Here is a 27,000-nt window from a genome sequence, read left to right on the forward strand (position 1 = left end):
AAAAATAAAATTGTTTAGAATTGAACTTATGAACTAGGATATTTTATCAAGTTTTGGCATGTAGTATATCAATTTTAAGCGTAAAATATCTTCAAGTTTCTAATCAAAATTTAATTAATTTGTTCAAGTTTGTCTTAAAATTAATAAATATTCATAAAAATTGGACACATGTTGGAATATCAAACCAATTAAATATGTAGCCTAGATGAGTCCAACAAGCGAAATTAGGCAAGTTTGAATGCAAGTTGCAGGATCGAATTCCACTCATATGGTGGTGCAATAATCAGCCCAACTTACAGTCGAATTAACCTTTGAGGTTTCTTATTAGTTACTCTTGGGCATCATGTAGGTTACACATAACTGATTTTGATTTTCCAACTTGTTTTGAACAAATAAAAACATTATACATAATATTGAACATAATTTTATTCATAAAACAATAGTGGTTATAATTTATTATAAAGTTCACAAATTCATAAATATTATGTTCAATATTTTTTTGTAGATGGAACGTAATTCTATTCATAAAACAATAGTGGGAGTCGCTGCTTCAGTATTGGCTTTTGGGGCTCTTTGGATTCACAGACTAAAATCTAGAAAACAAATAAGTCATGAACGTCATGTGAATCGAGATTGTGAAAGAGAAAACTACATCAATAGTATTTTATATAGAGGTGACCAGAATTGTATCGACATAATACGGATGCGACCGGTTACATTTTTTAATCTGTGTGATATCCTTACTAGGAACAATTTGTTGCAGTCGACAAGAGCGGTGAATGTTAAAGAGCAAGTTCTCATATTTTTACATATAATTGGTCATAATGTAAGATTTCGAGTGATTGGATCAAGATATTATAGATCAATTGAAACAATTCACCGTTACTTTAGGATTGTGTTGAAAGCTATTTTGAAATTATATCAATTAGCCATTAGATTACCCGATGAGTCAACTCCTCTTGAGATAAGAAACAATTCTAGGTTTTACCCATATTTTAAAGATTGTGTCGGAGCATTAGATGGAACTCATATTCGTGCATCTGTTCCACCTAACATTCAAGGAAGATTTCGTAGTCGTAAAGGGGGAACGACACAGAATGTATTGGCTGCCATTACTTTTGATTTGAAATTTACTTATGTTCTAGCTGGTTGGGAAGGTAGTGCACATGATTCTCGTGTTTTAACTGATGCACTTACACGTCGAAGAGGATTTAGTATTCCAGAAGGTAATACTTAGCTTTAAAATAAAAAATAATTCACTTAATTTCATAATATATTTAGTAATAATAACATTTTGTCAAATTGTAGGTAAATATTATCTTGCTGATGCTGGATATGGCATCCGAAATGGAATTATTTCTCCATATCGTGGTGTTAGATATCATTTAAAAGAGTTCACCAATCATCGTCCAGAAAATGCAAAGGAATTGTTTAATCTTCGTCATTCATCATTGCGAACCACTGTTGAGCGAGTATTTGGAATTTTAAAGAAACGTTTTCGTGTGTTGGATGCTGAACCATTTTGGGATTTTCAAACACAAGTAGATGTAGTGTTGGCTTGTACTATCATCCATAATCATATAATGAGAATTGATCCTAATGATTTAATTAACGAAGAATTATATGAGGAATACGATCCTCATTCGATAACATCAACTCTTACACAACGAGAAGAGAGGGAAGAAGCTAGAGAATAGGCTACTAAGAGAGAAGAAATTGCAGAAGCTATGTGGAGTGATTATATACATAGAAACATTTAATTTTATTTAGAACATTTTGTTTAGTATTTCTTTGTTACGTATGTTGGATATTGTTGTTTTTAGTTTGTTGGATATTGAAGTTGAAAATGTTTTTAGATTGTTGGACATTGAATATATAATTTGTTGAATGTTGAAATTATTATTTTAAAGTTTGTTGGTTTTATAAATTTTATGTTTTATGTTTGTTGGACATTTACATATGCTTGGGAGTTGAGTTCTTGGCGTCTTATGTATTAGGTGCTTGGTGTATATTTGAGGGTTGATATTGCAAATTACTACATAATTGTTGGATAATTTATGTTTGTTAGTAGTCTAATTACTTACTTTTTATGATTATTAATGTAGAAATGAGTACATCAAAACATTTTAGGTGGACAAAACCAATGGAACGTCTATTTCTCGATATACTTGCAGAGGAGACCCAAAAAGGTAACAAGCCATCTAATACATTTAGATCAGTTTCTATAAATCGAGTTGCTACAACTATTTCCGAAAAATTTCAAGTCCAATGTGCCACCAAACACGTGGAAAATCATTTGAGGACAATAAAAAATACATGGAAAACCATATGTACAATTCGTGAAGAAAGTGGATTAGGGTGGGACGAGAACCTGAGAATGATAACTTGCGATGAAGTGACATATGATGCTATAGTGACGGTAATCTTTATATACTTATTTTAATAAATGATTTTTGAATTTTACTTTTTATGCTAACTGTGTATGATATTTAACAGGCACACCCAAAATATGGACCATATTTGAACAAAAAAATTGATTTCTATGATGAGATGGCTCTTGTTGTTGGTCAAGATATGGCAACAGGGAGTTTTGCTAAAACCTTTGCTGATATAGAATTGGATGATGTTAATGAAGGTTCAATGCCGTTAAATATCGATACTCAAGATATCGAAGAGGAAAAAACAAAATTATCTTCATCTGGTACATCAAAACGTAAAAGGAAGAATGTCCAAGACAATGTCGAGGATGATCATATTAAATTGGTAAGTGAGAAACTTGGAGAGATTGCAGAAGCACTAAAAAAATTTACACAGGATCAAACACCACATATGTATGAAGAAGTTATGTCGATGGAGAAAGAAGGCTTTGATGACGAATTTCTTTGTGAGGTGTTCGATTATTTGGGTAAAAATGAGTTGGAGGCCAAAGTTTTCTTAGCAAAAAAACCAAAACATAGGAAACTTTGGCTTCAAAAGTTTCCTCAAAGTTAGGATGTGAACTTTTAATGTAGAGTACTACTAATTATGACTTAGACAATATTTAAACTTTAATATGTTGTTGTACTATTTATAGACTTTAATCATATGTCGGTTTGATGTGTTGTAGCACTAATTATGAATTAGACAATATCTTTGTATTATTATGGTTGGATAATATTGTTATCTTAATGTTTGTAATCAAATCTTTCTCCATCATATCTGCCACCTTTCGAGGATTATGTCTCTATCGGATCCAATAGTAGTTTTTGTCTTTTGAAATTCATTGTTCCAAGCAGAATGCTCAAACTCCTCAAGCTTTCTATAAGCCAGTGCCAATGTATGCAATCCAGCTTCTCCGTAATTACTCAAATGCTTTAGTAGTATCTTCATCATACATTAGTAAAAGTCTTGATTAATAAAGGATGCTTGCGAAACCTTCACCACCTCAATTGAAACATAAAGTGAAATAGGAATTAAATAACCATAAAGGATGAGGGCAGTGACCAAATAACCTAATAAAATTGTGTATTTATAACACAATCAACATAATTAGTATGTTTTCTACAAGTTTAATTTCATGTATTTATACAAATAAAATATTTCATTTCAAAATTTTATAAAATACAATTTTATAAAATAACTTAAAAAAATTAAAATGTAAATAACAACAAAAATATAAAAATATATACTTTTTTACAAAAAAACAGATTTCATAAATTGTTTTCAGGAAAACTAACCAAACAGCGTAAAACATTTTACAATGCAGCATCCAAACAGCGTAATTGGTTTTCTGGAATTGGTTTTCCAGAAATGTAATTGGTTTTCTGGAATTGGTTTTCTGGAAAACCAATTACAGCCAAACAAACAGACCCTAAATTTCCATCCAAACACCACTTCATTTCTCACCCGTTTTGTCCTTTTCTTCCGTTTATTTCGTTTATTCAAAGTAATTTCTACCGAAGATGATTATTTATGTGAAGAATTTAGATATTTGTAATGTTAAATGATTAATATGTTGACATATGTTAATAATTTAAAGGTTACTAAAATCTAAATATTTGACATGTGTTGCAACCGGCCCTTTGGGAAAAAGGCTGACTAATTGTATCGGTGGGAGTTTTGAAGTGTTTTTGAAATGATTTTATGAAATGTTGGAAGTCGTTACCAATCATTTTAAAGTGGAATTGGAACACCATAAAAACAGGATAATTTAATAAAAAAATTATTTTAATAAAATATCAAGTTTGGGGTCTACGAAAACCAAAAAATAGGTTCGAGAGTCGATTACGAATGATGAAGGGTTAGCACCCCCACAGCGCCTAGAAATTGATACCTAGTTGATTACCCTACTTTAAATTTTGGAAATTTGGAGTCCGAATTTATATTTAATTTAGAAATCATTATGGATGCAAAGCTGAAGAGGGTGCTCGTTTATTAAAGCCAATAATATTCACCTCTAGCATGAATGTGGAAGATCAATTATTGTGTCCAATAACCAGACATTGCCTTGAGATTTCAAAAATGAAAGGGTTTTTAAAAAGAATATTGACCTACTTCAGGAATTACCAGTAGTCGCCCCCATAGCATGAGTGCATGAAATATTCCATTAATTCCTTAATAAGTCAACATTGCCTTGTGTTTAAAAAATAAATGCAATCAATCAATATGTTTACGAACCTAATTATAATGAGTGAGATTATTAAAGGATTTCCTAACCTAAGGTGTCCATTTATGAAAATTAAAGATCTTAAAGGACTAATCCTAAAGTTAGGTCTCTAATATTAATCTTAGTTGAATTTAATCAATTATTAAATCGAATAATCGAGATGGTCCCTTGGGCATTTAGGCGAGGGCCAACTCAGTTTACTCCCTAAATTAAAGGACTATATTGAAATTTAACCTTAAATGGATGCTCTAATTAATGACCTAATTAATTATGTTAAAAGAATATCTAATTAAAATGTTCAAGGACTAAATTGAAAAGGATCTAAAGTCAATGCTCTAATTATTAACCTAATTAAAATTAACCAATTATTGAATCTAGTAATGGAAATGAGCCTTTGGGCATCTAAATGTGAAAGACAAATCGAATTACTCCTTAAATTTAAAGACTAAATATGAGAAGTCTAAATCTAAGGTTTAAATCTAAAATCTAAGGCCCTGATATGAACTATATTAAAGGAACCTAAACCAAAAGAGTAACCCTAAAATCTAACAATTTTTAAAAAGAGAATAGATAAAAATAAAACAAACATGAATTTAAAACAATAAAAAAAAAAGAAAAAACTATACCAACTTAATTAAGGTTAATTAATCTAAGGATTAAATTTAAAAAAACAGAATAGTTCAAGGTCTAATTTAAACTAAATCAAGCAAATTCTAGCATAGTGGCTAAATTGAAATAAATGTAAATTAAACAAACAAAAATGGAATTGTGTCGGTGACATAAGTGCAAAAATGAGCCTAAACTAGAGGGACTAAAGCATGATTTTTTCATTTTCAATAAACCTAGAATGTACTAGCATATAAAAATGTAAAATTGCATAGTTGGGACAGTAAAATCGCAATAATTTTTTTTTTTAAAAAAAAGCACAAACCAGGTGACCAAACGTAAATTAGTTCTAAAAGTATAGGGACTAAAATAAAATTAGACCTAAAAATAAATAAAAATATCTAATTTATCTTTACCTAAACTAAACCTCCTTTTAATCACTCTTCAGCCGCCTCACCCCTCTCTCAACTCTCGTACCCCATTAACCACGCGAAAACCCTAGTGCTCAACACCAATATCGATGATAATGTAACGCCCCGGATCCCAGATTAGGAGTTTTGGGATAACCGGAGATGGGCCTTGGATTAATTCTTCAGCTTGTAGAAAGCTTTGTCCCAAGTATAAGAGGAATTGGGCTTGGTTTAAGGCCAACAAGAATTAAAAAGAATATTTTTAGATTATAGTCAGAATTGGAGGGATCAAGGAAACAATTTCACCATTATTCCAATTAAAAGTTAAAAACCATTAAAAATGGATTATCTCACGTCTGAAACCCTTATCTCTCCTTTCTTACTAACTCTTGCTTAATTCTTTTCTCTCTTTATCTTCTTTCTTCAACCAAGTTAAAAGCTAGGAACTTTATAGATTTTCAAGTGTTTTAGGGTCCAGTTAAGGTAAAAGCCAACACTCTTTCACCTTTAGCTTCATCTCAAGCTCCCAAACACAAGGTTTGGTCATGGTTTTAGAAATTGGGTTTTGCGAGGATGTAAGAAACCTTTGAGTTTCAATCCGATTTTCAAGAAACTTAGACATTCAGAAGTGTTTTTTAACCTTCCTTAACCCCTAAATTCAGTTAGTAACCCTTGATTTGCTTCTTGTTAGAGAGAGAAGTTGGTGAGATATCCAAAGCTATGGGAAAGAAAAGCTCACCTTGGGTTAAGCCATTAACTTTTCTAGTAGCCTAGATACTCATGTAACTCATTTCTAACTCGTATCTATAATGTGTAGGCCATTTAAATGAAAATTGGTAGGTTGCATAAGCTTGAATCATTTTCCATGATAGTTTCATAATGTGGGTGTTTTAGTATTTTTTGAATCCCAAATATCAAATAAAACACTTAAACATCAGTTGGGGACCTCATTAGGGATTTTGTGGTGGAAAGGTAGGATCTTTCGAGCCAAAATAGGGCTTTTCGTAGTAGGGTATCTATACTGTAAGAACAATATCGATGTTATTCATCAGTCAAGCCTAGAAATAGGCAATTTTCAAAGGGTAGTATCGATACTCACTCATAGAACATCTAGGGTCCCGATTTCGATACAAATTAGGTTGGTATCGAGACTAACATTCCATATTACAATTTATGTATTGATACTCACATAGAGTATCGATACCAAGGCAGGGGTATCAATATTCCAAGGGTAATATTGATAATGAGGGTATTTTTCAGAAACATCGAACCTAAATTTGGTATCGATACTCAGTTCAGTATCGATACCCCAGAGCCAGAGTATCGATACTCAGCCAGGAGTATCGATACTACCTTACCCAGATAGCCTATGTCAAACAAAGGGTATCGATACCAACATATGGGTATCGATACCAAGGGTTCAACATCGATACTCGGGGGTTAGTATCGGTACTGACAGGAATTTTTGGATAAATAACCCAAGGGATATTAGATCAGACCCGAGGTACCCCAAATTCATAGGATATTAGAAACATAACAATTAGGATTACATAAACTAACTTTGTTTGACGCTCGGGAAACATTCAGGACACCCAAGTTCCTCTTAGTAGAAATATAACAGTCTTAATTATTACATAAAAAATAAATTAAACTTATAAATATTTAAATTAATTTTATATAATCTAATAAAATCATGTTCAAAAATTAAATTATTTAATGAAATTAAAGAACTTATTATTATTAAGATTTATAATATAAGGATTATAATTAATATAGAAAGTAAATTTATTAATTTAATTATCATAACTAACAATTTGTTTTATCTTTTAAAATGCAATCATATTAGTTATCATGTTTATTATAAATTCAAAATCTCACAACTTCATCAATTGGAACTTATAAGTCAGGTAAATATCATATTAGTTCAATAACAAGTCAGATCATTTACAGGTTAAGTCAATTAAAAGTCAGGTTGATAACAGGTAGGGTAATAATAGTTATTTAGCAAGTTAATCTCTATTTCGGGTTCATTTCAGTCAGATGCAGGTCGGGTTCAGTTATATTATCAGTTTAACGGGTTTAGATCATTCTCAGATCGAGTGCAGGTCGGGTTCAGATCCACAATTTCCAGGTCCAACTCAGGTTCAGGTAAACACAGGTTCAGGTAAACGTAAGTTCAGACTCGAGTCGGTTTCAGATTACCACCACTCAGATTACAAACAGTTTTGACTCGAGTCAGTTTCAATCAGTTTTACAGGTTGGGTCAACCTTTTATATCCCTATTTGCTTATAAGACGAAATCAAGCCAATTTTAGTTTTCTCCTGATAAACGATTGGTAGAGTGTAAGTTTTATTTTCCTCTCCTTTTGTGTCACTTACTCTTTTTTTTCTTCAAGCGCTTATTTTTCTTCTCATATTTTCTTTTGATTTTTTCTTCGTTTTCTCCTCTTTTTCTTTTTCTTTTTTTTTCGAAATTCCTCTCTTTTTGCAGGTCTCTCTATTTTTTAACTCCGTAGTCTTGACTCAACACCGAATCTTTAAACTGGAAATGAGATGATAACCCAAGCACTTCATCCCGATTCTCCAATCCAAATCACGTTCAAATGATCTACCACCCGCAATAACCTCACAAAGTTGCATACTTGAAGATAACATTAATCATTAGCGAAACAAGCACAAGCTCATATCTAAGTAACTGTCAATATACCATATAAGATTAAAAGCTTTCATCAAATCATTTCATTAACTAAAATCAATTGTTCATGCATAATAAAAAGGTGAACACCAAATCATTTCATTAACTAAAATCAATGCATAATAAGCTTTCACCTAATCGTGAGCTGCAACTCCTAGCTTGAAAACTAAGTTTGCGAGGAAACTTACTTTATTTGTTTCAAACTGTTGTTGCATGAACATCAAGTACACACACAAACAACTACAAGCAGTCGCTAGTATATAAAGTATGTCGTAAATTTTGAAACTAAGGAATGTAGGGCTTTACCCCAAAGGGAGCCCTTCCAAAAATTCTCAAGGGCACAAGGCTGAACCCAGGCCTAAGAGGGGGTTTGGAAATAGTTTTCAACCAGCAATAGACGCGCCTCGGTTAGTACCTCACTAGCTGCGTCATTGCCCCAAGCGCAAAGATAATCATTTCACCGTATTCGCTCGCTTTTTATAACTGATGCACGGACTGCCATGTTAGTCATTTACCGATGTGGGAATCCACATAATTACTTGGATTTTTTTTAATTCAGCTCGCTATTTGTAATTCAAGGTAAGCATATCATTACACTAACGTAAATAATATTTATTTCTCATTAAATTCGTAATATTTGATTTTATTTTCATCAGTTCATATTAAAAATAAAATTGTGCATGGGGGATTTAATCAGAAAGTTCACATGAAATATTGTACATCAAAGTTGCAAAAATCTTAATCGTTCGAGGTTGTCCGAACCCATTTTGTTGCTTGCATTTTTATGTTTAATCGTATGTGTCGCAACCGTCTTTCGGTTGGGCCACAGAATTGGGCTTCGACTTGAAAAATATGGATTGGAGTCGCCACCGACCATTTATTTAAAAATAAACGGGTTGATCGGATATCATATTTCTTACCTGATCTGCGTCTTACCAGTAATGTGTCAGATTCGGGAGTCGGTTACAGTCAAGGAAGGGTTAGCACCCTTGAACTACCCTTTCGGTACTACGTAATTTCCAGTTGTCTTAAATTAAGAAAATTATAAGTTAAATTTAAAAGGTAACATGTGATCCAAATTATTTACCTCTAACAGATTTAAATCGTGCCTTTAAAAAAATCAAGTAAGATGTTAGATTGTAAATAAAAAATATCGAGTAAAAATTAATTAAAAATAATATTAATAAAATAAAAGAAATAATAATACTAATTGTTTAACCTAACAAATGAATTAATCAAATAACAAATTATTTGAATAATTCGAATCAATTTATTAATCAAACATTAAAAATAATTCCCTTAATTACTATCTCTATTAAAACAATTAATATTCGAATTAGTCAAATACCATGGTGATTAACGACCAAATTTACTCCAAGTTAGTAAATTAGGATTCATGCAGCATCTAATTATGAATTTATGGTGATCTTTAACCATACTAATTATTGCCATATAAACCAAAGCTTAAGAAAAGGAATTCAACTACCATAACCAAGCAAAATGGAGGCCACGTCTTTTCAAATCAAACAAAGAAATAAAATGCATCAAATCAGTTTATTAAGAAGTCTGATACATGGATTCAATCACATTCAGCAAATTCAAGGATTAAAGGCATTAAGCCTTATATTACACGGAAACATGACTTAAATTAAGGCTAATTACGATATCAAATTGAATTTATTCTAAGCATGGAAGGAATTAACACATTGTTTCCCGAGACCAATAAAACACGCGGCTTTACGAGCTTCACACAGGTCGGGCGGCGTTTAAATGGGTTTATTATAAACTTTTTTTAAAAAATATATATATATATAATTTCTCATTTCTCTTATCAAACCCACGAGAGCTCTCATTCTTTCTCTAGTTTCTCTCCTGATTGTTCTTGATATTCAAGAACAAGGGTCGTGCGCCGCCACCTAAAAATGGTGGCCACCGCCTCGCCGCCGCTCATCGACGGTGATCCACCACGAAACCCGTCTTTTTAAAGAGCATCCTTCTCACACAGTCCGAAAATCCAAGCGGTTTTTCAAAAATCAACTCGAAGAAGCGCATATCTAAGAAATGGGTTTCGAAAAATAAAGGCCTCACTTTGTTCATCGGCCAAAACGTTCTTTCTTGTGATTTCGAAGCCAAATCTCAAGCAATATTCAACATGCAACAACAAGAAAACGAACGAAGGTAAAAAAGAAAAAAATGCTACCTTTTTATTTCTTTTCAAGCTTGTTACAACTGCTTTGAAATCACTGACTATTTGCTCATCTTCTTCTAGTATTTTTTGCGTATAACTGGTGTGTAATCTCTCTCCTTATTTCCCTCTATAATCCGAATGTCTATGCCCAGTACTCGTGTCTCAAAATCGTGTGTAAAAACGTATATATTATATCGTATTTATAGTGTTCATCTCCTCCTATTTTTGGGTATTTTAATCCTAATAAAACACTAATGCTTCGTATTTTGTTGGCGTGTTGGACTGTTCTGAGGAAAACGGCGTGGAGCTCGGGTTGTTAGAGGCAACGACAGCGTGAAGTATGGGGACTCTTCCCAGTTGAAGATTGCGGCGCTGAGGAGGGATGCTAGAGTTCTGGGAACCCTAGGTCACATGCTGTCGTGGACCGTTGGATCACAACTTGATCCAACGATTAAGGTGCTTGGTGGCTGGAAGTATAAGTTTAGGGTTTTTAGAAACCCTATGTATTTGAACTCACGTGTTTGGGTCATGTGTGGGTGGGCCTCGTGTAACGGGCCTGTAAATGTAAAACAAACCCAAATTAATAAAAAGTTCATTTATTATATAATATGGAAGAATAATATTATATAATAAAATATCAATTGGTCGAAATTCAGTGTCTTAAGATGCCCCTCTTTGCTCATTGTCGTATAACGAAAATAGAGCAAAGATTAAAAGACACAGATTTCGTCCATATCGACTATCCTCTGCCGTAGAGTTGAAACTCGATATTTGATTGGTTTGTCAATCTTGAAATGATTCCCTCATAGTGAGGTTGAGTCAAAACTGGAAAATTCTGAGCACGAAGTCCTTCGTCGTGAAGTTGAAAACGAGCTCAAAACTTTTGGCAAGTGGCCTCTGAATCGTTTTTTGGCTCAAGATACTTCGTCGTGAAGGTGAAACTTGTCCTGAAGGCTTCAGTATTGTTGTGTCACAGATGATTCATTCGTCATGAAGTTGGGTCAATCTGTTGGTGAAGTTGAAATTATATGTGGCCCCTTCGTCGTGAAGTTGAGCGTGGGAATTAGATATCCTTCGTTGTGAAGTTGAAATCCAATGCAAGTTGCGTGGTTTTCCCGGCCAATATCCTTCGCTATGAAGCTGAAATTGACTCTGAAACTGGAAATTTTATTGACAGATACTCCTTCTTTGAGTTGGATATCCTTCGTCGTGAAGTTGAAATCCAATCTAGAGTTGGATGCTGCTTGTGTGAACTCGAGTCTAATATCTTTCGCTGTGAAGTTTGAAATTGGCTCTGAAATTGGGAAATTATTTGTTGACAGCCAGTCGTCACTTCGTTGTGAAGTTGAACTTGTGTTGCCTCGAGTCCAATATTCATCGTGTGAAGTTGAAATTGGTTCTGAAATTGGGAAATTGTTTGTTCACATCCAGCCATCCCTTCATTGTGAAGTTGAACTTGTGCTGTCTCGAGTCCAATTCTCTTCGCTGTGAAGTTAAAATTGGCTCTAAAATTGGGAAATTATTTGTTGACGACCAGCCGTCCCTTCATTGTGAAGTTAAACTTGTGTTGTCTTGAGTCCAATATCCTTCGCTGTGAAGTTGAAATTGGCTCTGAAATTAGGAAGTTGTTTGTTGACAACCAGCCGTCCCTTCGTTGTGAAGTTGAACTTGTGTTGTCTCAGGTGGCGCAATATCCTCCGTTGTGGAGTTGAAATCGTGGATGTGTGGGAATGATATCCTCCGTCATGGAGTTGAAATCGTGGATGACCCATTCGTCGTGAAGTTGAGCCTTAACTTGAATATCATCCGTCGTGAAGTTAAAATCTACTCTCGAGTTGATTGCGTAGCTTTGAGCTCAATATCCTTCGCTGCGAAGTTGAAATTGACTCTAGCTAAAACCTGAAAAAGTTATGCATATATGTGATGAGATGGATGCAATACTCTTAGGTATGCCTAAAATGCATATTCAACATATGTTATTTTTGGGCTCAGGAGAGAAATCTCGATCTCCGGTTGCTTTTCTGGAATCTTAGTTCTGGAATCTTCAAGTTTTGATCCCTGATCTCGAATTCTTCAAATGTTCAAATCTGATGTGCACATTCTATTTTTTTGATTTGAGAAATGCTTTCGACCATCCCAAGTATGTGCCTGAGCTGAGTGTAACGGTTCAGATGATGCTTCAAGAGAAATTGTCTCAAAAGAGGCATAATTCGTTTCAAGGGAAACGATCTCAAAGATATCTGTTGTTTCATGAGAAACGGTCTCAAAGGAGACAAAATTTTTTTTAAAGAAAAACTGTCTCAAGAGAGACAAAACTTAGTTCCAAAAGAAATTGTCTCACGGGGAGATGAAATTAGTTCCAAGGAAAACATATTCAAAGATTTTGTTTCAAGGGAAACTGTCTCAAGAGAGACAAAATTTATTTCAAGGGAAATGTTTTCAATGTTTATGTTTCAAAGGTTTTTGTGTTTCAAGAGAAACAATTTCAAAGGTTTTTTTCCAAGGGAAACTGTCTCAAGAGAGACAAAGTTTGTTTCAAAGGAAACTGTCTCAAGAGAGACAATGGTGAGCACGATTCCCTTCGTCGTGAAGTTGAAACCGTGGGTGGCCCCTTCGCCGTGAAGTTGAGCCAGAAATTGGATATCCTTCGTCGTGAAGTTGAAATCCAACTTAAAAATGCGAACTGGATCGGTTCTGAATTAGCTCTCGAACTCGTCTGAAGTTGATTCTAAAATCTGTCAATCTTTCAATATATCAAATTAGTTGAGGTGTAGCTCCTTGCTACCGAGTTAAGCAACTACTATCGATTTTTACAAACTCTTTTGAATCAGGTATCTTTCGCATTGAAGTTGAAACTTGACTCTAAAGCTGCAAAAATTATGTATGCATGTCTAAGATGCATGCAACATGAATTAATGTCATTTATCTCTTGGATAGAGCCTCATTTCTGCCTGCTTGTTCCTGCATGTGGAGGAAATGCCTTCAGAAGGTCTGATAATTCGCATTAGGATGTTGAATCCCCAAAGATGCCCCAATATCCAAAAATGCACCAATATTTGATGTTGAATCTTCAAAGATGCCCCAAATGTTCCTCATTTCTTGCTTCAGCATTGATTCTGAGCAAGAGCTTTGTGTCTAAGAGTCATATGTCATTTACCAAGATCCACTCTAGAGAGACTGTCTTGTTTGAAAAAAAATGTTTTTCTTTCTCTTTTATTTTCAAAGTTATGAAAAATATCAAATAAAAGAGTTTCGAAAAATGTTTAACCAAAAGTTTTGAAAATATTGTCACTTTCACGGTTTTACAATTGAGACGAATCATAAAACTAGAGTTCATCGGATATCAAAGAATTAATTACAATGTTAATCCTTCAATAAATTATAGCTATTTGACAAGTGTCAAGATCAAAGCTATCTTTGGGAAATGGTTAAGTAAGGAACGGATAAAAAAGTCTCAGATTATCGTGTTTGGTCAAAGGTTTGGCATTTTATGATCAAAGGATTGATGGGGTAGCTTGCATGTTTCTCTGCTGGAAGTGTTCTCTGACTCCCAACCTTCGTTGTCACACTCGGATTGTGCGATGCCTTATCAAGGAATTTGTGTGATCGCCTCAGTTGCATAATTTTTAATTCGAGCCGCCTTTTTAGGTTTTCAATTCGAACCCTCCTTTGGTTTCAAGACGTTATTCAGGATTTACGTCTTGAACCCCCTTTGTCATTTTTCTCTACCATATATTAATTACATTGTTTTTTTGCAAATTAATCCTGATGGGCGGGATAAAATCTGAAGATAATCTCTTCTGTTTAGAAATCCATGTATGATTAGAATGGACTTTTAAGGCACGTAATGTAGGCCAGGGCTCATGGTTATGAAAGAAAATGATAAATAGACCCAAATAAGTGTTTCAGGGTATTGAACCAAGGATCAATTCATTCTGATGCCCTCGATCTTGTCTTGCTCAAAATGTCTCTTTCTTCTGATGCTCTATGATCTTCGAGTGAAGTGATTCAGTGATTCAAGAATGATTGTGCTTGATCAATCTCATAGTTTAAAGCTTGATGTGCCATTTGTCTTTAGGGAATCTTTGCATGTGCTTTTTGTCCCTTTTCCTTTTGATTTTTGCTTCTTTTCTTTTTTGTTCTTGTTTTTTCTTTTTTTTTCTTCTTTTCTTTTTTATTCTTGATTGAATCTTCGCACTTAGTATTTGGCCCACCTTTTGGTATTTCCTTTGGATTGATGTCTTCACTCATGTGAGCAGATTTCTTCCACCTTGCCCCCCAGTGTGGAGGGTGATCCTTGGTTAGGGTTGAATCAAAAGAAAAATACTATAGGCTCAAAAGGGGACACAAGGGATATATTTTTTCTCCTATTGTGAAGGGATAAAGAAAGAAAGTCGTTCATCATTTCATACATAGAAGTCCTCACAGAAGAGGTATCCCCAGGGGGATAGATTTTCAGGATTAATTCTATTTACATGAAAACAGTGTAATTAATGCATGATAGAATTATTTCGGATGAATTCTTCTCCTTTTTCCCCCCAGATGTCTTAATGTTCAAGCTCCCTGCGAGATGCCTCAAGTTATGTCTTAGAAGAATGCTCATGTTTAAATGAACAACTCGATGCTGTGGGCTTTAATGGTGTAAAAATGTCAATTTTGAGTCTAAAAAGACAATGGTGTGATCTTATTGACTCAAAGAAAGGTGTGGGTGTATCAAAAAGACAAAGGTAATGTTCAAGAATTTCAAAGGGAGATAATGTCAAAATTTGGTCTTTTTGGTAATGACCATGAGTTATTTTGGGTAAAGAATCAAGGTATTTTGTTTTGGGGTTTGAGACAGGATAAGAAAGGTCTAACCTTGCCATATGTCAAAAATCTATAATTCTTGAAGAATTAAAAGAATCCTTAATTCATTTAATATTCGAAGAACTAAAGATTAGAATTTGTTCAATTGATCCACCTTAGAAAGTAGCATAAATTCAATCCTTTAAAAGATTAAACAAAAAATCCTCTAAGTGCAAATGGTATATGCCAAGCCCCCTTCTTCGGCCGTTTATGCCCCTGAATCCATCAGGTTTTGGATCTTGTGCTTCAGTACCTTATAGTTCTTAGAGGAATCTTTGGGGCTTTTTATGTGGTAACAACTAACAGCTTCAATATCGTAATCCTTAGGATATGGGGATTCTTTTCTTAGATCATCCTGGCCGGCTTTGTCCTACCATCAGCTGATCAGGCTCTTTAATGTTACAATCTTGCTTCCATGTGGTTAAATCCACCTCATCGAGCCCTTCATGACTTAATTTCATGTTTGTGAAAATGCTTAAAAATGTAGATAAAGATGCAAAAAGGCAAAAATGCAAAATGCAAGAATGTATGAAATGTTCGAGGCATTGATCCAGAAAAGTGTTCATTATTATAAATAATCTTTACTTAGACAAAAATGTTTTATCTTGTAAGAGACATAAAAACGATCAAATGTACATTCGGACTAAATCCCCTAGACCCCGAACAGCTTCTAGTAAGGTTGACAAGTCTTCATCTGTCACTGGTTGTATGCCTTGTCGGACCATTCCAGCTTCTCTTGCCAGGCCGTGTAGATGACGAGCTGCCTTCTGTACTTGATCCAGGAAGTCTCTGATGACTGCGTCTCTGGCCTTCACCCTTTGTTGTGCTTGCTCCCAACGGAAACGCCACTGTAAAACTCCGTCGAAGAGCACTATTTGAAGCTCTCTCACTTTCTTCTTGAACTCATCTACAATAGCTTATAACTCAGCTATTGTTTTGCCATCTCTCTCATGTTGTTTCTCCAGATCATCCATCTGGATTCTCAAGCATTGGTTTTGATGCTGACTGTCTGCTAAGCGCCTCTGGGAAGTCTTCATCTGTTCCTTCCAAGCTCTCTCATCAGGCCATTCGAACTTTCTTTTCAGGCTATGAGCTTCGTCTTTCCAGTATTCAGAAGCCACTTTCAACTTGGAGTTATCCTTGACTTTATCTTGATACACATTTCTCAAGTCTTCGAGCTCAAAACAGACTTTTTATGTTCTTTTTCAAGTTTGTCTGCTTGATCTTTCTTAGAGTCGACATCTAGCTTCCACTGATAGCGCTCAGCTTCAAGCTCCTTTACCCTCTGCTTCAGCTTGTTATTCACAGCTTCAAACTCTGTCTTGGCTATCTCAAGTTCAGAAAAGATGGGCCTGAGATGTTCTTTCAGGGTTCGGGTGTCCTCATAGTCTGGCACCGGGATATTGTCATTTTTCTCAATCTTCTCCACTCTACATAGTCCGAAGTAAGCATGTTTCTGGCAGCTACAACATCCATCCGGAATACTTTCTTCCATGAATCGACTGCTTCCTTGATCATCTTCTTATAGTTGTCACTGTGATACACAAACTCTGATCTGGCTAGTCTGCATGTTGCTGGGACAAACTGGCGTGCCCCATACTGTCTAAGTGCTAACAACGAAGCATACCCAACTGCACCCCAAAGTCCAAGTAAGGTCATAGTGTCGGAGTCCCCACATTGAAAACGAACGTCATTGAGGAACAACCAGGGTACTCTCCAGGTAATATCCTGATCTTAGAGATGAGTGAAGACTTTCATCCACTTCTCTTTTGAAGCGCCTTCATGCCATTTCATGGTGATGAACTCTCTCAAATGTGAATACGTAGTGCTAAATCGGCGGTAGGCAACCCCATTAGTCTTCCAGAAGTGGCTGTGAATCAAGACTTAAAGGAGCTGAACACACCCAATGAATCTACCTCCTCCAACTCTTCGGAAATGGTTGAGAGACCGAAAGGTCTCGGCTAAGATGGTCGGTGCTAGGTTGACTCGTTTCAAAAGTTGCTCAAACAGTTCTACCACCGCTACGTCAATGTACCCCAAAGTCTTCGGGAATATAATCAGGCCATACAGACCCAGTGCAAACAGGTCTATTGCCTTCCACTCATCGGGATGGTCCTTCATCAGTTGCTTGATATGAAGCCAGGCAATTCCTTCCCCACTGCCTTTACATCGAGCTCGGTCTGTTACCCATCTTTCGTCAACCCCAACAACCTTGGCTAGTGCACTCTTGAAAGGCTAACTTTTGATGTATTTAATATAAGCTCGCTCCAGTATGATATTTTCACAGTGCAACAGTGTAGTGTACTCTTCAATGGTGGGCACCATGTCCTCCTGATTAAAAGTGAAGCAACTGTATCTCGGGTTCTAGAACTGAACCAAGGCTCTGATCAAGGGCTCATCAGTCTTGATATGAAGCAACAATGCAATATCACCGTACCGTTGGTTGAACTTCTGTTTCAGATCATTCTTCCAACTGCCCCAGATGTCCCGAAGCTCTTGCACGTCGTTCTGCTTTAGGCTAATAGAGGCGTAGCTAACCAGTTCTGACACATAGTTTCCTTGAAGATTGTCTCCCTTTTCCTTCTGAGTCTTCTCGGACCATAGTTGTACCTCGGGGTTTTTAATCTCTTGTATTACAACACCTTTATCCATTAATTCAGATTATTATGTGTAACAAACACCTTTTAGGGATCAATGACCTCTTGTTATAATGCAAATGCTAAAAAACAAATACAAAGGCAAACAGTTAGTAAAATAAAAACAAATAGAAATGAATAAAAATAAAAAAAATGGCAAGAAAAAAAAACATAAGAAAAAAACATGGTTAGGAAAGAAATGTCCTAGGTTTTGGAATGTGGTTTTCGGGTAGGCTCTATTTCTTCAAATTCTCCCGGTTTAGGTTCTAAAAAATGGTACCCGAGTTCTCCTTGTTGGTGCCCCCTTGGGCTTACCATACCCTTAGTCCTAAACCCATCACAGGCTTGTGTGGACTAAGTTAAACTCGAGAGGACACATTCCCTTATGTCTATGCGGAGAATAAATTCACACGAAGACATAAGGTATATGAATCCCGAAGGCTACTTGCTAGGCATATGCGGTGAATAAATTCACACGAATGCGTCGCTTTCACCCCCACTTAAAACGGGTTCGGAGTTCGGTTATAGAGCCTTTAGATGAAAAAAGTTCAGGAAGCTGAAATCATTAGAAAACGGTCAGTCAACTATTTACTCAGAAAAATATAATCAAAAGTAAGCAATAAGGATTGAAATGTTACCTTAAAATTTAAACTTACCCTTTACATTAAAAAAACAACTGGAAATTACCTTAGTCTGACTCACTTACCTGTGTCCCCAGTGGAGTCGCCAAGCTGTTGCAACCGTCTTTCGGTTGGGCCCCGGAATTGGGCTTCGACTTGAAAAATATAGATTGGAGTCGCCACCGACCATTTATTTAAAAATAAGCGGGTTGATCGGATACCATATTTCTTACCTGATCTGCGTCTTACCAGTAATGTGTCGGATTTGGGAGTCGGTTACAGTCAAGGAAGGGTTAGCACCCTTGAACTGCCCTTTCGGTACTACGTAATTTCCAGTTGTCTTAAATTAAGAAAATTATAAGTTAAATTTAAAAGGTAACATGTGATCCAAATTATTTACCTCTAACAGATTTAAATCGTGCCTTTAAAAAAATCAAGTAAGATGTTAGATGGTAAATAAAAAATATCGAGTAAAAATTAATTAAAAATAATATTAATAAAAGAAAAGAAATAATAATACTAATTGTTTAATCTAACAAATGAATTAATCAAATAACAAATTATTTGAATAATTCGAATCAATTTATTAATCAAACATTAAAAATAATTCCCTTAGTTACTATCTCTATTAAAACAATTAATATTCGAATTAGTCAAATACCATGGTGATTAACGACCAAATTTACTCCAAGATAGTAAATTAGGATTCATGCAGCATCTAATTATGAATTTATGGTGATCTTTAACCATACTAATTATTGCCATATAAACCAAAGCTTAAGAAAAGGAATTCAACTACCATAACCAAGCAAAATGGAGGCCACGTCTTTTCAAATCAAACAAAGAAATAAAAGGCATCAAATCAGTTTATTAAGAAGTCAGATACATGGAATTCAATAACATTTAGCAAATTCAAGGATTAAAGGCATTAAGCCTTATATTACACGGAAACATGACTTAAATTAAGGCTAATTACGAGATCAAATTGAATTTATTCTAAGCATGGAAGGAATTAACACATTGTTTCCCGAGACCAATAAAACACGCGGCTTTACGAGCTTCACACGGGTCGGGCGGCGTTTAAATGGGTTTATTATAAACATTTTTAAAAAATATATATATATAATTTCTCATTTCTCTTTTCAAACCCACGAGAGCTCTCCTCCTTTCTCTAGTTTCTCTTCTGATTGTTCTTGATATTCAAGAACAAGGGTCGTGCGCCGCCGCCTGAAAATGGTGGCCACCGCCTCGCCGCCGCTCATCGACGGTGATCCACCACGAAAACCGTCTTTTTAAAGAGCATCCTTCTCACACAGTCTGAAAATCCAAGCGGTTTTTCAAAAATCAGCTCGAAGAAGCGCAGATCTAAGAAATGGGTTTCGAAAAATAAAGGCCTCACTTCGTTCATCGGCCAAAACGTTCTTTCTTGTGATTTCGAAGCCAATTCTCAAGTAATATTCAACATGCAACAACAAGAAAACGAACGAAGGTAAAAAAGAAAAAAATGCTACCTTTTTATTTATTTTCAAGCTTGTTACAACTGCTTTGAAATCATTGTCTATTTGCTCTTCTTCTTCTATTATTTTTGCCTATAACCGGTGTGTAAACTCTCTCCTTATGTCCCTCTATAATCCGAATGTCTGCCCAGTACTCATGTCTCAAAATCGTGTGTAAAAACGTATATATTACATCGTATTTATAGTGTTCATCTCCTCCTATTTTTGGGTATTTTAATCCTAATAAAACACTAATGCTTCGTATTTTGTTGGCGTGTTGGACTGTTCTGAGGAAAACGGCGTGGAGCTTGGGTTGTTGGAGGTAACGACAGCGTGAAGTATGGGGACTCTTCCCAGTTGAAGCTTGCGGCGCTGAGGAGGGATGTTAGAGTTCTGGGAACCCTAGGTCACATGCTATTGTGGACCGTTGGATCACAACTTGATCCAACGATTAAGGTGCTTGGCGGCTGGAAGCATAAGTTTAGGGTTTCTGGAAACCCTACGTGTTTGGACTCACGTGTTTGGGTTATGTGTGGCTGAGCCTCGTGTAACGGGCCTGCAAATGTAAAACAAACCCAAATTAATAAAAAGTTCATTTATTATATAATATAGAAGCACAATATTATATAATAAAATATCAATTGGTCGAAATTCAGTGTCTTCAGTATGAGCATCACTAACGACGATCATTATTAGTTTAATTTATAAAAAATTAAATTCTGAAGAACTCAACGTATAATTATAAATTAGTTAAAATTTAAAGATAAATTATTTAAAATAATGGGTAAACTATATCAGTGACCAAACTACTCTTTTCATTTTAACCAATATTTTTGAAATTTTGTCAATCAAGTCTATCAACTATTTAAATGCATTCAATTAAGTCACTTGCCATTAATATTTAATGGAGAAGTTGATGTGGCAGTTAAAATATTTGATATAATTACACATTTGGTCAGTGTTACTTATATATTCTATCAATTTGGTCATAATTTTTAATAAATTAAAATAAACTTAACCCTCTAATCAAATGATGTCATGTATAATGACCCAAAATTCAACTTTTTATTTTAATTTTAAAAGTTATGAAATATTCTATATTTATAACTAAACAATATTTATAACAAAGCCTTTTTTTTAAAAAATTGAATAACTCAAGCAATAATTTGTGATATTAAATTTAAAGCAAACTAAATTTATCGCCCTTTTGATATAGGTCAATCTCTTAGTGCAAAATTTTTCATGCTAAGTCCACCAAGAATCTTATCAGTATAAATTTTTATCAAAGATGAACATAAAATTGTATGGTAGGAGATAAATTTCTAAAATTTTAAAGGAATACTGTGTCAAACATGAAAGAAATATGTCACATTTTTCTATTAGAAATTTACCGGACAAAAAATTATTAGTTTTACAGGTTAGACTATATCATCTTTTTCTAGTAGAATGTCATTTATAAATAGTAGTAGGATAAAAATTTTGTCAAACGAACTTTATGGGCATAGACTAATTAACTATATTTTCCTTAAAACCAAAAAGAGTTTATAGTACCATTGATGGGGATGCTTCTAAGAATCATAAATGGAATTTATAGTAAAAAGTTTATTTTGTTATAAATATAGAATATGTCGTAACTTTTAAAATCTTTTAAAATTAAAGATTTGAGGGTTATGTTTATTTTAATTTATTAAAATTAGGACCAAATTGATAGAATATATAAGTAACAGTGACCAAATATGTAATTATACCAAATATTTTAATTGCCACATCAGCTTCTCCATTCAATATTAACGACAAGTGGTTTAATTGAATGCATTTAAATAGTTGATTAATTTGATTGACAAAATTTTAAAAATATTAGTCAAAATGAAAATGGGCAATAATTAGGTTGTCACTGTTAAAGTTGACCCTTTATTTTGAATAATTTATCTTTAAATTTTTAAATAATTTATAATTATACATGAATTTATTTTTTTTATAAATTAAATTAAAGGTACTCGTCGTTACTAATGTTCATCGTTGTTCGCTGAGCGCTATAGAATTTTTTTCATCGACCTATTTTATGGGTTTAAGTCTCATTGGAAATAATTACGCCGTGTTCTTCCTACCATTTATTATACACGTTAATATGAAGTGTCATAATCGACGTTACTATGTTTTATATAAATCACGTACAAAATCAGACCCAACCAAGAGTCCAGCGTTATGACAATCAGGTAAATTCTCAATTGGTCTTGTCGTAAGAACTTATTTACTAATGTGTTTGTGTATATAAATTACTATAAACGTAATATTCTTCCAAATAAATATTTTATTAATGATTTTTTGTCAAACACACATGGAAAGAATATCATTATGGTGTGTAACGTACCACTTGAAGATTAAAAACTGATGCCCAACTTGATAAGTATTATAAGCTCATTTTTGCTAATAACAGTGTGCTCAACTTTTTCCTGATATTATTTGCCTATCTTGTGTATACTTTACGACTTTTTTCATTCCCATAATTAAATTTGTTAAAACATATGAATAAAGTAATGTAAATGTTATACCATTAAAGTCGTCAAAATCAACAGCGTTCTGACTCGCCGACCATATTCTCCCCGTGGAACACATTAATATTCCTTCTTACACAGAATGCCCGATAGCGTCCGCCGGAGAAAGCGCCAAGAACATGAGCGCAGCCATGAGTCCAACGGGTAAAAACAGGAGCAGCAAAGGCGGCGGAGGTAGCGGCGGCAACACCAAGGGGAGAACCAGCATAGAAGCCGTCAATGCCGCCAGCAATAGCAGTCCCGCGAAGCCAAAAGGCCGGAAACGCCTGGCCATCCCTACAACTGATTCGCTTCGATCAATCTTGTTGGCGTCCACAAGGCTCTTGTCATTAAAGAGTGTTCTCGTAATAAGCTGAACCAAACACACAGTATGAAAGAAGGGAAATGGCTTGATAAAATTTGGAGGTGAAACTGAGCCCGAGTAAAGAGATTCGAGAGGTAATACAGATATATATTAGTTGAATGATGGGGGTGGTTCATATTAGCCTCATCCTTTTTGGGTACTATTATGTAACCGAGTTTATTTTAATTAGAATAGAATATGTACGAGGACAAAGAATTAAATATATTTAGATGATTAATATTTTTAATTTATAAAAAAATTAAATGATATAAGTATTATATTAATCACTATATACATGGCAAGGTCGTTTTTATACCGATGAAAAGCAGTCGAATAATTCTAAGAATAAAAAATGTTTTTATTATGCTTTATGTCGATAATAGGTTGTAAAGTCATCGGATGTGTTTGTTGTTTTGGGACTCATGTCGGGACTTTATTAGGATTCGATCAACCAATTTTTATTGGTACAAAGATTGCTTAAATAAATAATTTTTATTCGTCGGTTTTATAAATTTTAAAATATTATAATCAAGCAAATTGAAAAACTGATTAAATATAGAGTAAATGTATCAAGAAGTTAATTTGCATTCCTTTAAAACCAATACATATGTTTCAAAAATCATTGAATCGAATCCGACTTATGTTATTAACAAAAAAAATATTAATAGAATTTTATTTTTCACGTGTTTAATGTGGAGAAATGATTTTCCGTCCATTAATTATTTTCCAAAGGGAAGGACGAAAGTTGATAAGATTTGAAAACAAGGAAATAACACGATGAAGATGTGGACATTCCCAAAATTATGAACCCACCACCCATCATTTCCCACCCCATTCTCCCCCTCTTACGCATTAAAAGTAAGGATATTGACCACATGGGTGTATTTTAATTGAAGGGGAATATTTGATGCACCAATAATATATAATTTTATGAGTTATCAATAAATTAGATGGTAACATATTTTTAATGTTAAATTTAAAATGTAAATTTTTAACTTTTTAAGATGATATAGCATCGTTTAGTTTATAAAAAAACATTAACCGTTTAATTTATTAGGTAAATTCAGTATTGAGGACATTCAATTCAAAATTGTGGATTTGTTGGGTCGCTTTGAGAGTATTAACTACGGATGGCAAACGGGTATAATTTCGTGGATTCTGCTCCGTACCCTCTTTAATTGGGGCGTGAATGAGTATAACTTTAGTGGGTAGTGGGCGGGTGTGGATTTAGAAAGTGGTACCCGTCACGAGTAGTGGGAAGGTGATGGGTTTGAGATCTTACCCGCCCCGCATCCGCCCGCCCACTAAATACCTATTAAATTTTGGACCATTATGAATTTAAGTATAATTTAAGAGACTAATTTATAAATCTTAATATTGTATAAGATGTAACTTATAATTTATGTACTTTAAGATTTATGTTAACACTTAACTCATATAATCCTTGGTTTATTTTTATTATGCTTCTTAATGGACGTGTTTGTTTTATGTTTGTTGATTATGTATAACTTAAGGTTGCTGTCAGACGGGTCTAGCCGAGTACATCTCCAGTTGGGTAGTGAGTGTGGGGATGGATTTAAGAATGTACATGTGTGGGCGGGTGTGGATTTAAAATTTTTTACCCATTATATGTGGTGGACGGGTGGTAGATTTGAAAATATTAGGTGAGTATGGGGATGGGGAGGGGTATCCGCACCCGACCTACCCGTTTGCCTGGTCGGGTTTGCCATCCCTAGTATTAGCTGCCCTTATTTCAACACAGAAACTACTAAAAACGTTCTTGATGTTTTTCACGTTGTTTAAATAAATCCTCACGTTTATTCCTATATTGATATAAAATCTTAATCTCATGAGTTGTATTCTAAATCTGTAATTAATACATAAATAAAATCTTCAGTTTAAAATTTCCAAAAATATGATATTATTCCAAAACTATTAGTTTCTTCTTTTGCTTCCCCTAATTTCAGCAAGTGTTAATTGAAACCTCGTTTGGCACATGGGGGACACGTGTTCTCCCTTCTAGAGAAGTAAAAAAAAACAATTGATTATGATATTTTATTTTCTTATTAATCTAATAGTGATTACAAAATAATATTTGTTCGAAAGATGCTTAATTTATTTAACAATGGATATTCGTACATTGCTGACATATGATATGCTTGAACCTGGAATCTCTAAGGATAATAATCATCCTTTTAACTACTGAGGTAATTTGGTTCGTATTTGTTGACGAAAACGGGTAAAGAAAACGAAAGAACACGAGAATTTTACGAGGTTCGGCAATGTGCTTACGTCCTCGGAGCCTAGGCGGCGCTAGAATTTTATTCAATGATATTTTAGGTCTAGGTTACATCTCTATTTATAATAGAAAACCCTGGTACATAATTACAAAATTAACCCTGTACCGTACCGCGGGGGCACAGCCCCCGCACCCCCAACCCACATAATTCGTAACCCCACAACGAGACTTTCTTTGTAAGGACAGTTGATGTTCGCTTCGCTCACTCCGCTCCATCTCCTGTCCTCTTTACTGGTATATTTATGAGCCATACCTAACAGTATTTAATTATGATATTTTAAATGAAACATCACTCCAATCATGATTACAGTATATAATTAGATTGATATTTATAATTTATTTGGATAAATTCAGTCATGGTAAAATTGAAATTTAAATAAATATAAATTTAAATATTGATGACTAAAATATATTTGGATTACTTAAAAAAACATATTGAAAGAAATAGTTACGTATACATAACATGGAGTTTAAGACGAATATATACATACAGATGGACTTGTATATGATGAGCCCTGAACCGTAATAAATTTAAGGCTTAAATATAAAATAAATGTCCAAATATACCGTTTTTTTACAAATAAGTGTCTAAAATATTTTTTTGAATGATTTAAAATGTCTTACGTTACAAATGTTATCACTATAGGTGTTCGGATCGTAATGACCATTAAAAATTCCGTTAAGTGACACATGTCACGCTCAGGTAATTTTAAAATATTTTAAAAACAAAAAAAATAAAGTTATTATATTTATAAAAGAAAACTTTTTTTCTAAAATTACAAATTGCCTCAAATCCCTAAAATTCTAAATTCCTAACCCTAACCCCTTGGCAGCCACGATCATCGCCGCTATCGTCGTATTTGTCGTCTCTACTATTAGTTGTCATTGTCCATATCGTCGTGGTTGCCCTCGGAGCCATCGAGTGCTTCAATTTCGTGATTTTTTGTTTCGGTTTCGTCGGGTTTAAATCCATCGATTAGGGTGGCTTCGAGTGACTGGGATGTCGAGTCGTTGGGTCATCAATGGTGATTTGATCGATTGGAGTTTCGTCGACGGTAACAGTGGCGAACAGAGGTTACGGATGTGGATATAGAACTTAGAATAAAGTTTTTCAAAGTTTATATTTTTTAAAGATTTTCAAAAGTTTAACATTATATTTAAAAAAACTGCACATAGCTCGAAAAACCATTATTAATTTCTAAACCATTTAAAAAAACTTTGATTATTTGAGTTGGACAAGTAAATTCAAATTCTTCAAAGGGGATTTTAAAATCAAATAAACGAATTGTTTAAGATAATTGATTTTTTTAATTGAAATGGAATCAAAAACCAAGATGATTTTTGGAGTTGACCTTGTCTTTTACCAACTCAATAAAATAAGTAGGTGCATAAAACATTTACCAAACCAAAGCCAAGGAGTAAGATTGTAATTACCAACTCGTAAATTATTGTCATATTTACGATTATATTATCCGTGAGTAAAATTTTATTTTGAAATTTATTTTTTGATTCGATTCGTAATTTTATAAACTGATTCAAAAAAAAATTCAATTCAATTCGAGTTATAAAATAAAACTCAAATAATTTAATTTATAAAATATAATTCGTCAACTCAAATAACTTAAAAAAAATTAAGAGATCAGACTTAATCCATCCTAATTA

The 27,000-nt window shown here is 34.1% G+C and overlaps 2 protein-coding genes and 1 non-coding gene across 3 annotated transcripts; 2 read left to right on the forward strand and 1 right to left on the reverse strand.

Moving 5' to 3' along the window:
- The first annotated feature begins 703 nt into the window (after positions 1 to 703).
- Positions 704 to 1,697, forward strand: LOC120151332 (putative nuclease HARBI1). The gene is made up of 2 exons (XM_039163834.1): positions 704 to 1,226; positions 1,309 to 1,697. Exons 1-2 carry the CDS (start codon positions 704 to 706, stop codon positions 1,695 to 1,697), a joined length of 912 nt encoding a protein of 303 aa, XP_039019765.1.
- A 446-nt stretch (positions 1,698 to 2,143) lies between these two features.
- LOC120151333 (L10-interacting MYB domain-containing protein-like) lies at positions 2,144 to 2,991 on the forward strand. Its single transcript, XM_039163835.1, has 2 exons — positions 2,144 to 2,419; positions 2,497 to 2,991. Exons 1-2 carry the CDS (start codon positions 2,144 to 2,146, stop codon positions 2,989 to 2,991), a joined length of 771 nt encoding a protein of 256 aa, XP_039019766.1.
- A 5,663-nt stretch (positions 2,992 to 8,654) lies between these two features.
- Positions 8,655 to 8,806, reverse strand: LOC120151395. The gene has a single exon (XR_005518609.1). It is a non-coding gene; the product is annotated as a U4 spliceosomal RNA (small nuclear RNA).
- Between the last annotated feature and the right edge of the window lie 18,194 nt (positions 8,807 to 27,000).

Source organism: Hibiscus syriacus, unplaced genomic scaffold (genome assembly GCF_006381635.1).
Source record: "Hibiscus syriacus cultivar Baekdansim isolate YM2019G1 unplaced genomic scaffold, ASM638163v2 tig00111053_pilon, whole genome shotgun sequence".
In the NCBI taxonomy this organism is placed as follows: domain Eukaryota; kingdom Viridiplantae; phylum Streptophyta; class Magnoliopsida; order Malvales; family Malvaceae; genus Hibiscus; species Hibiscus syriacus.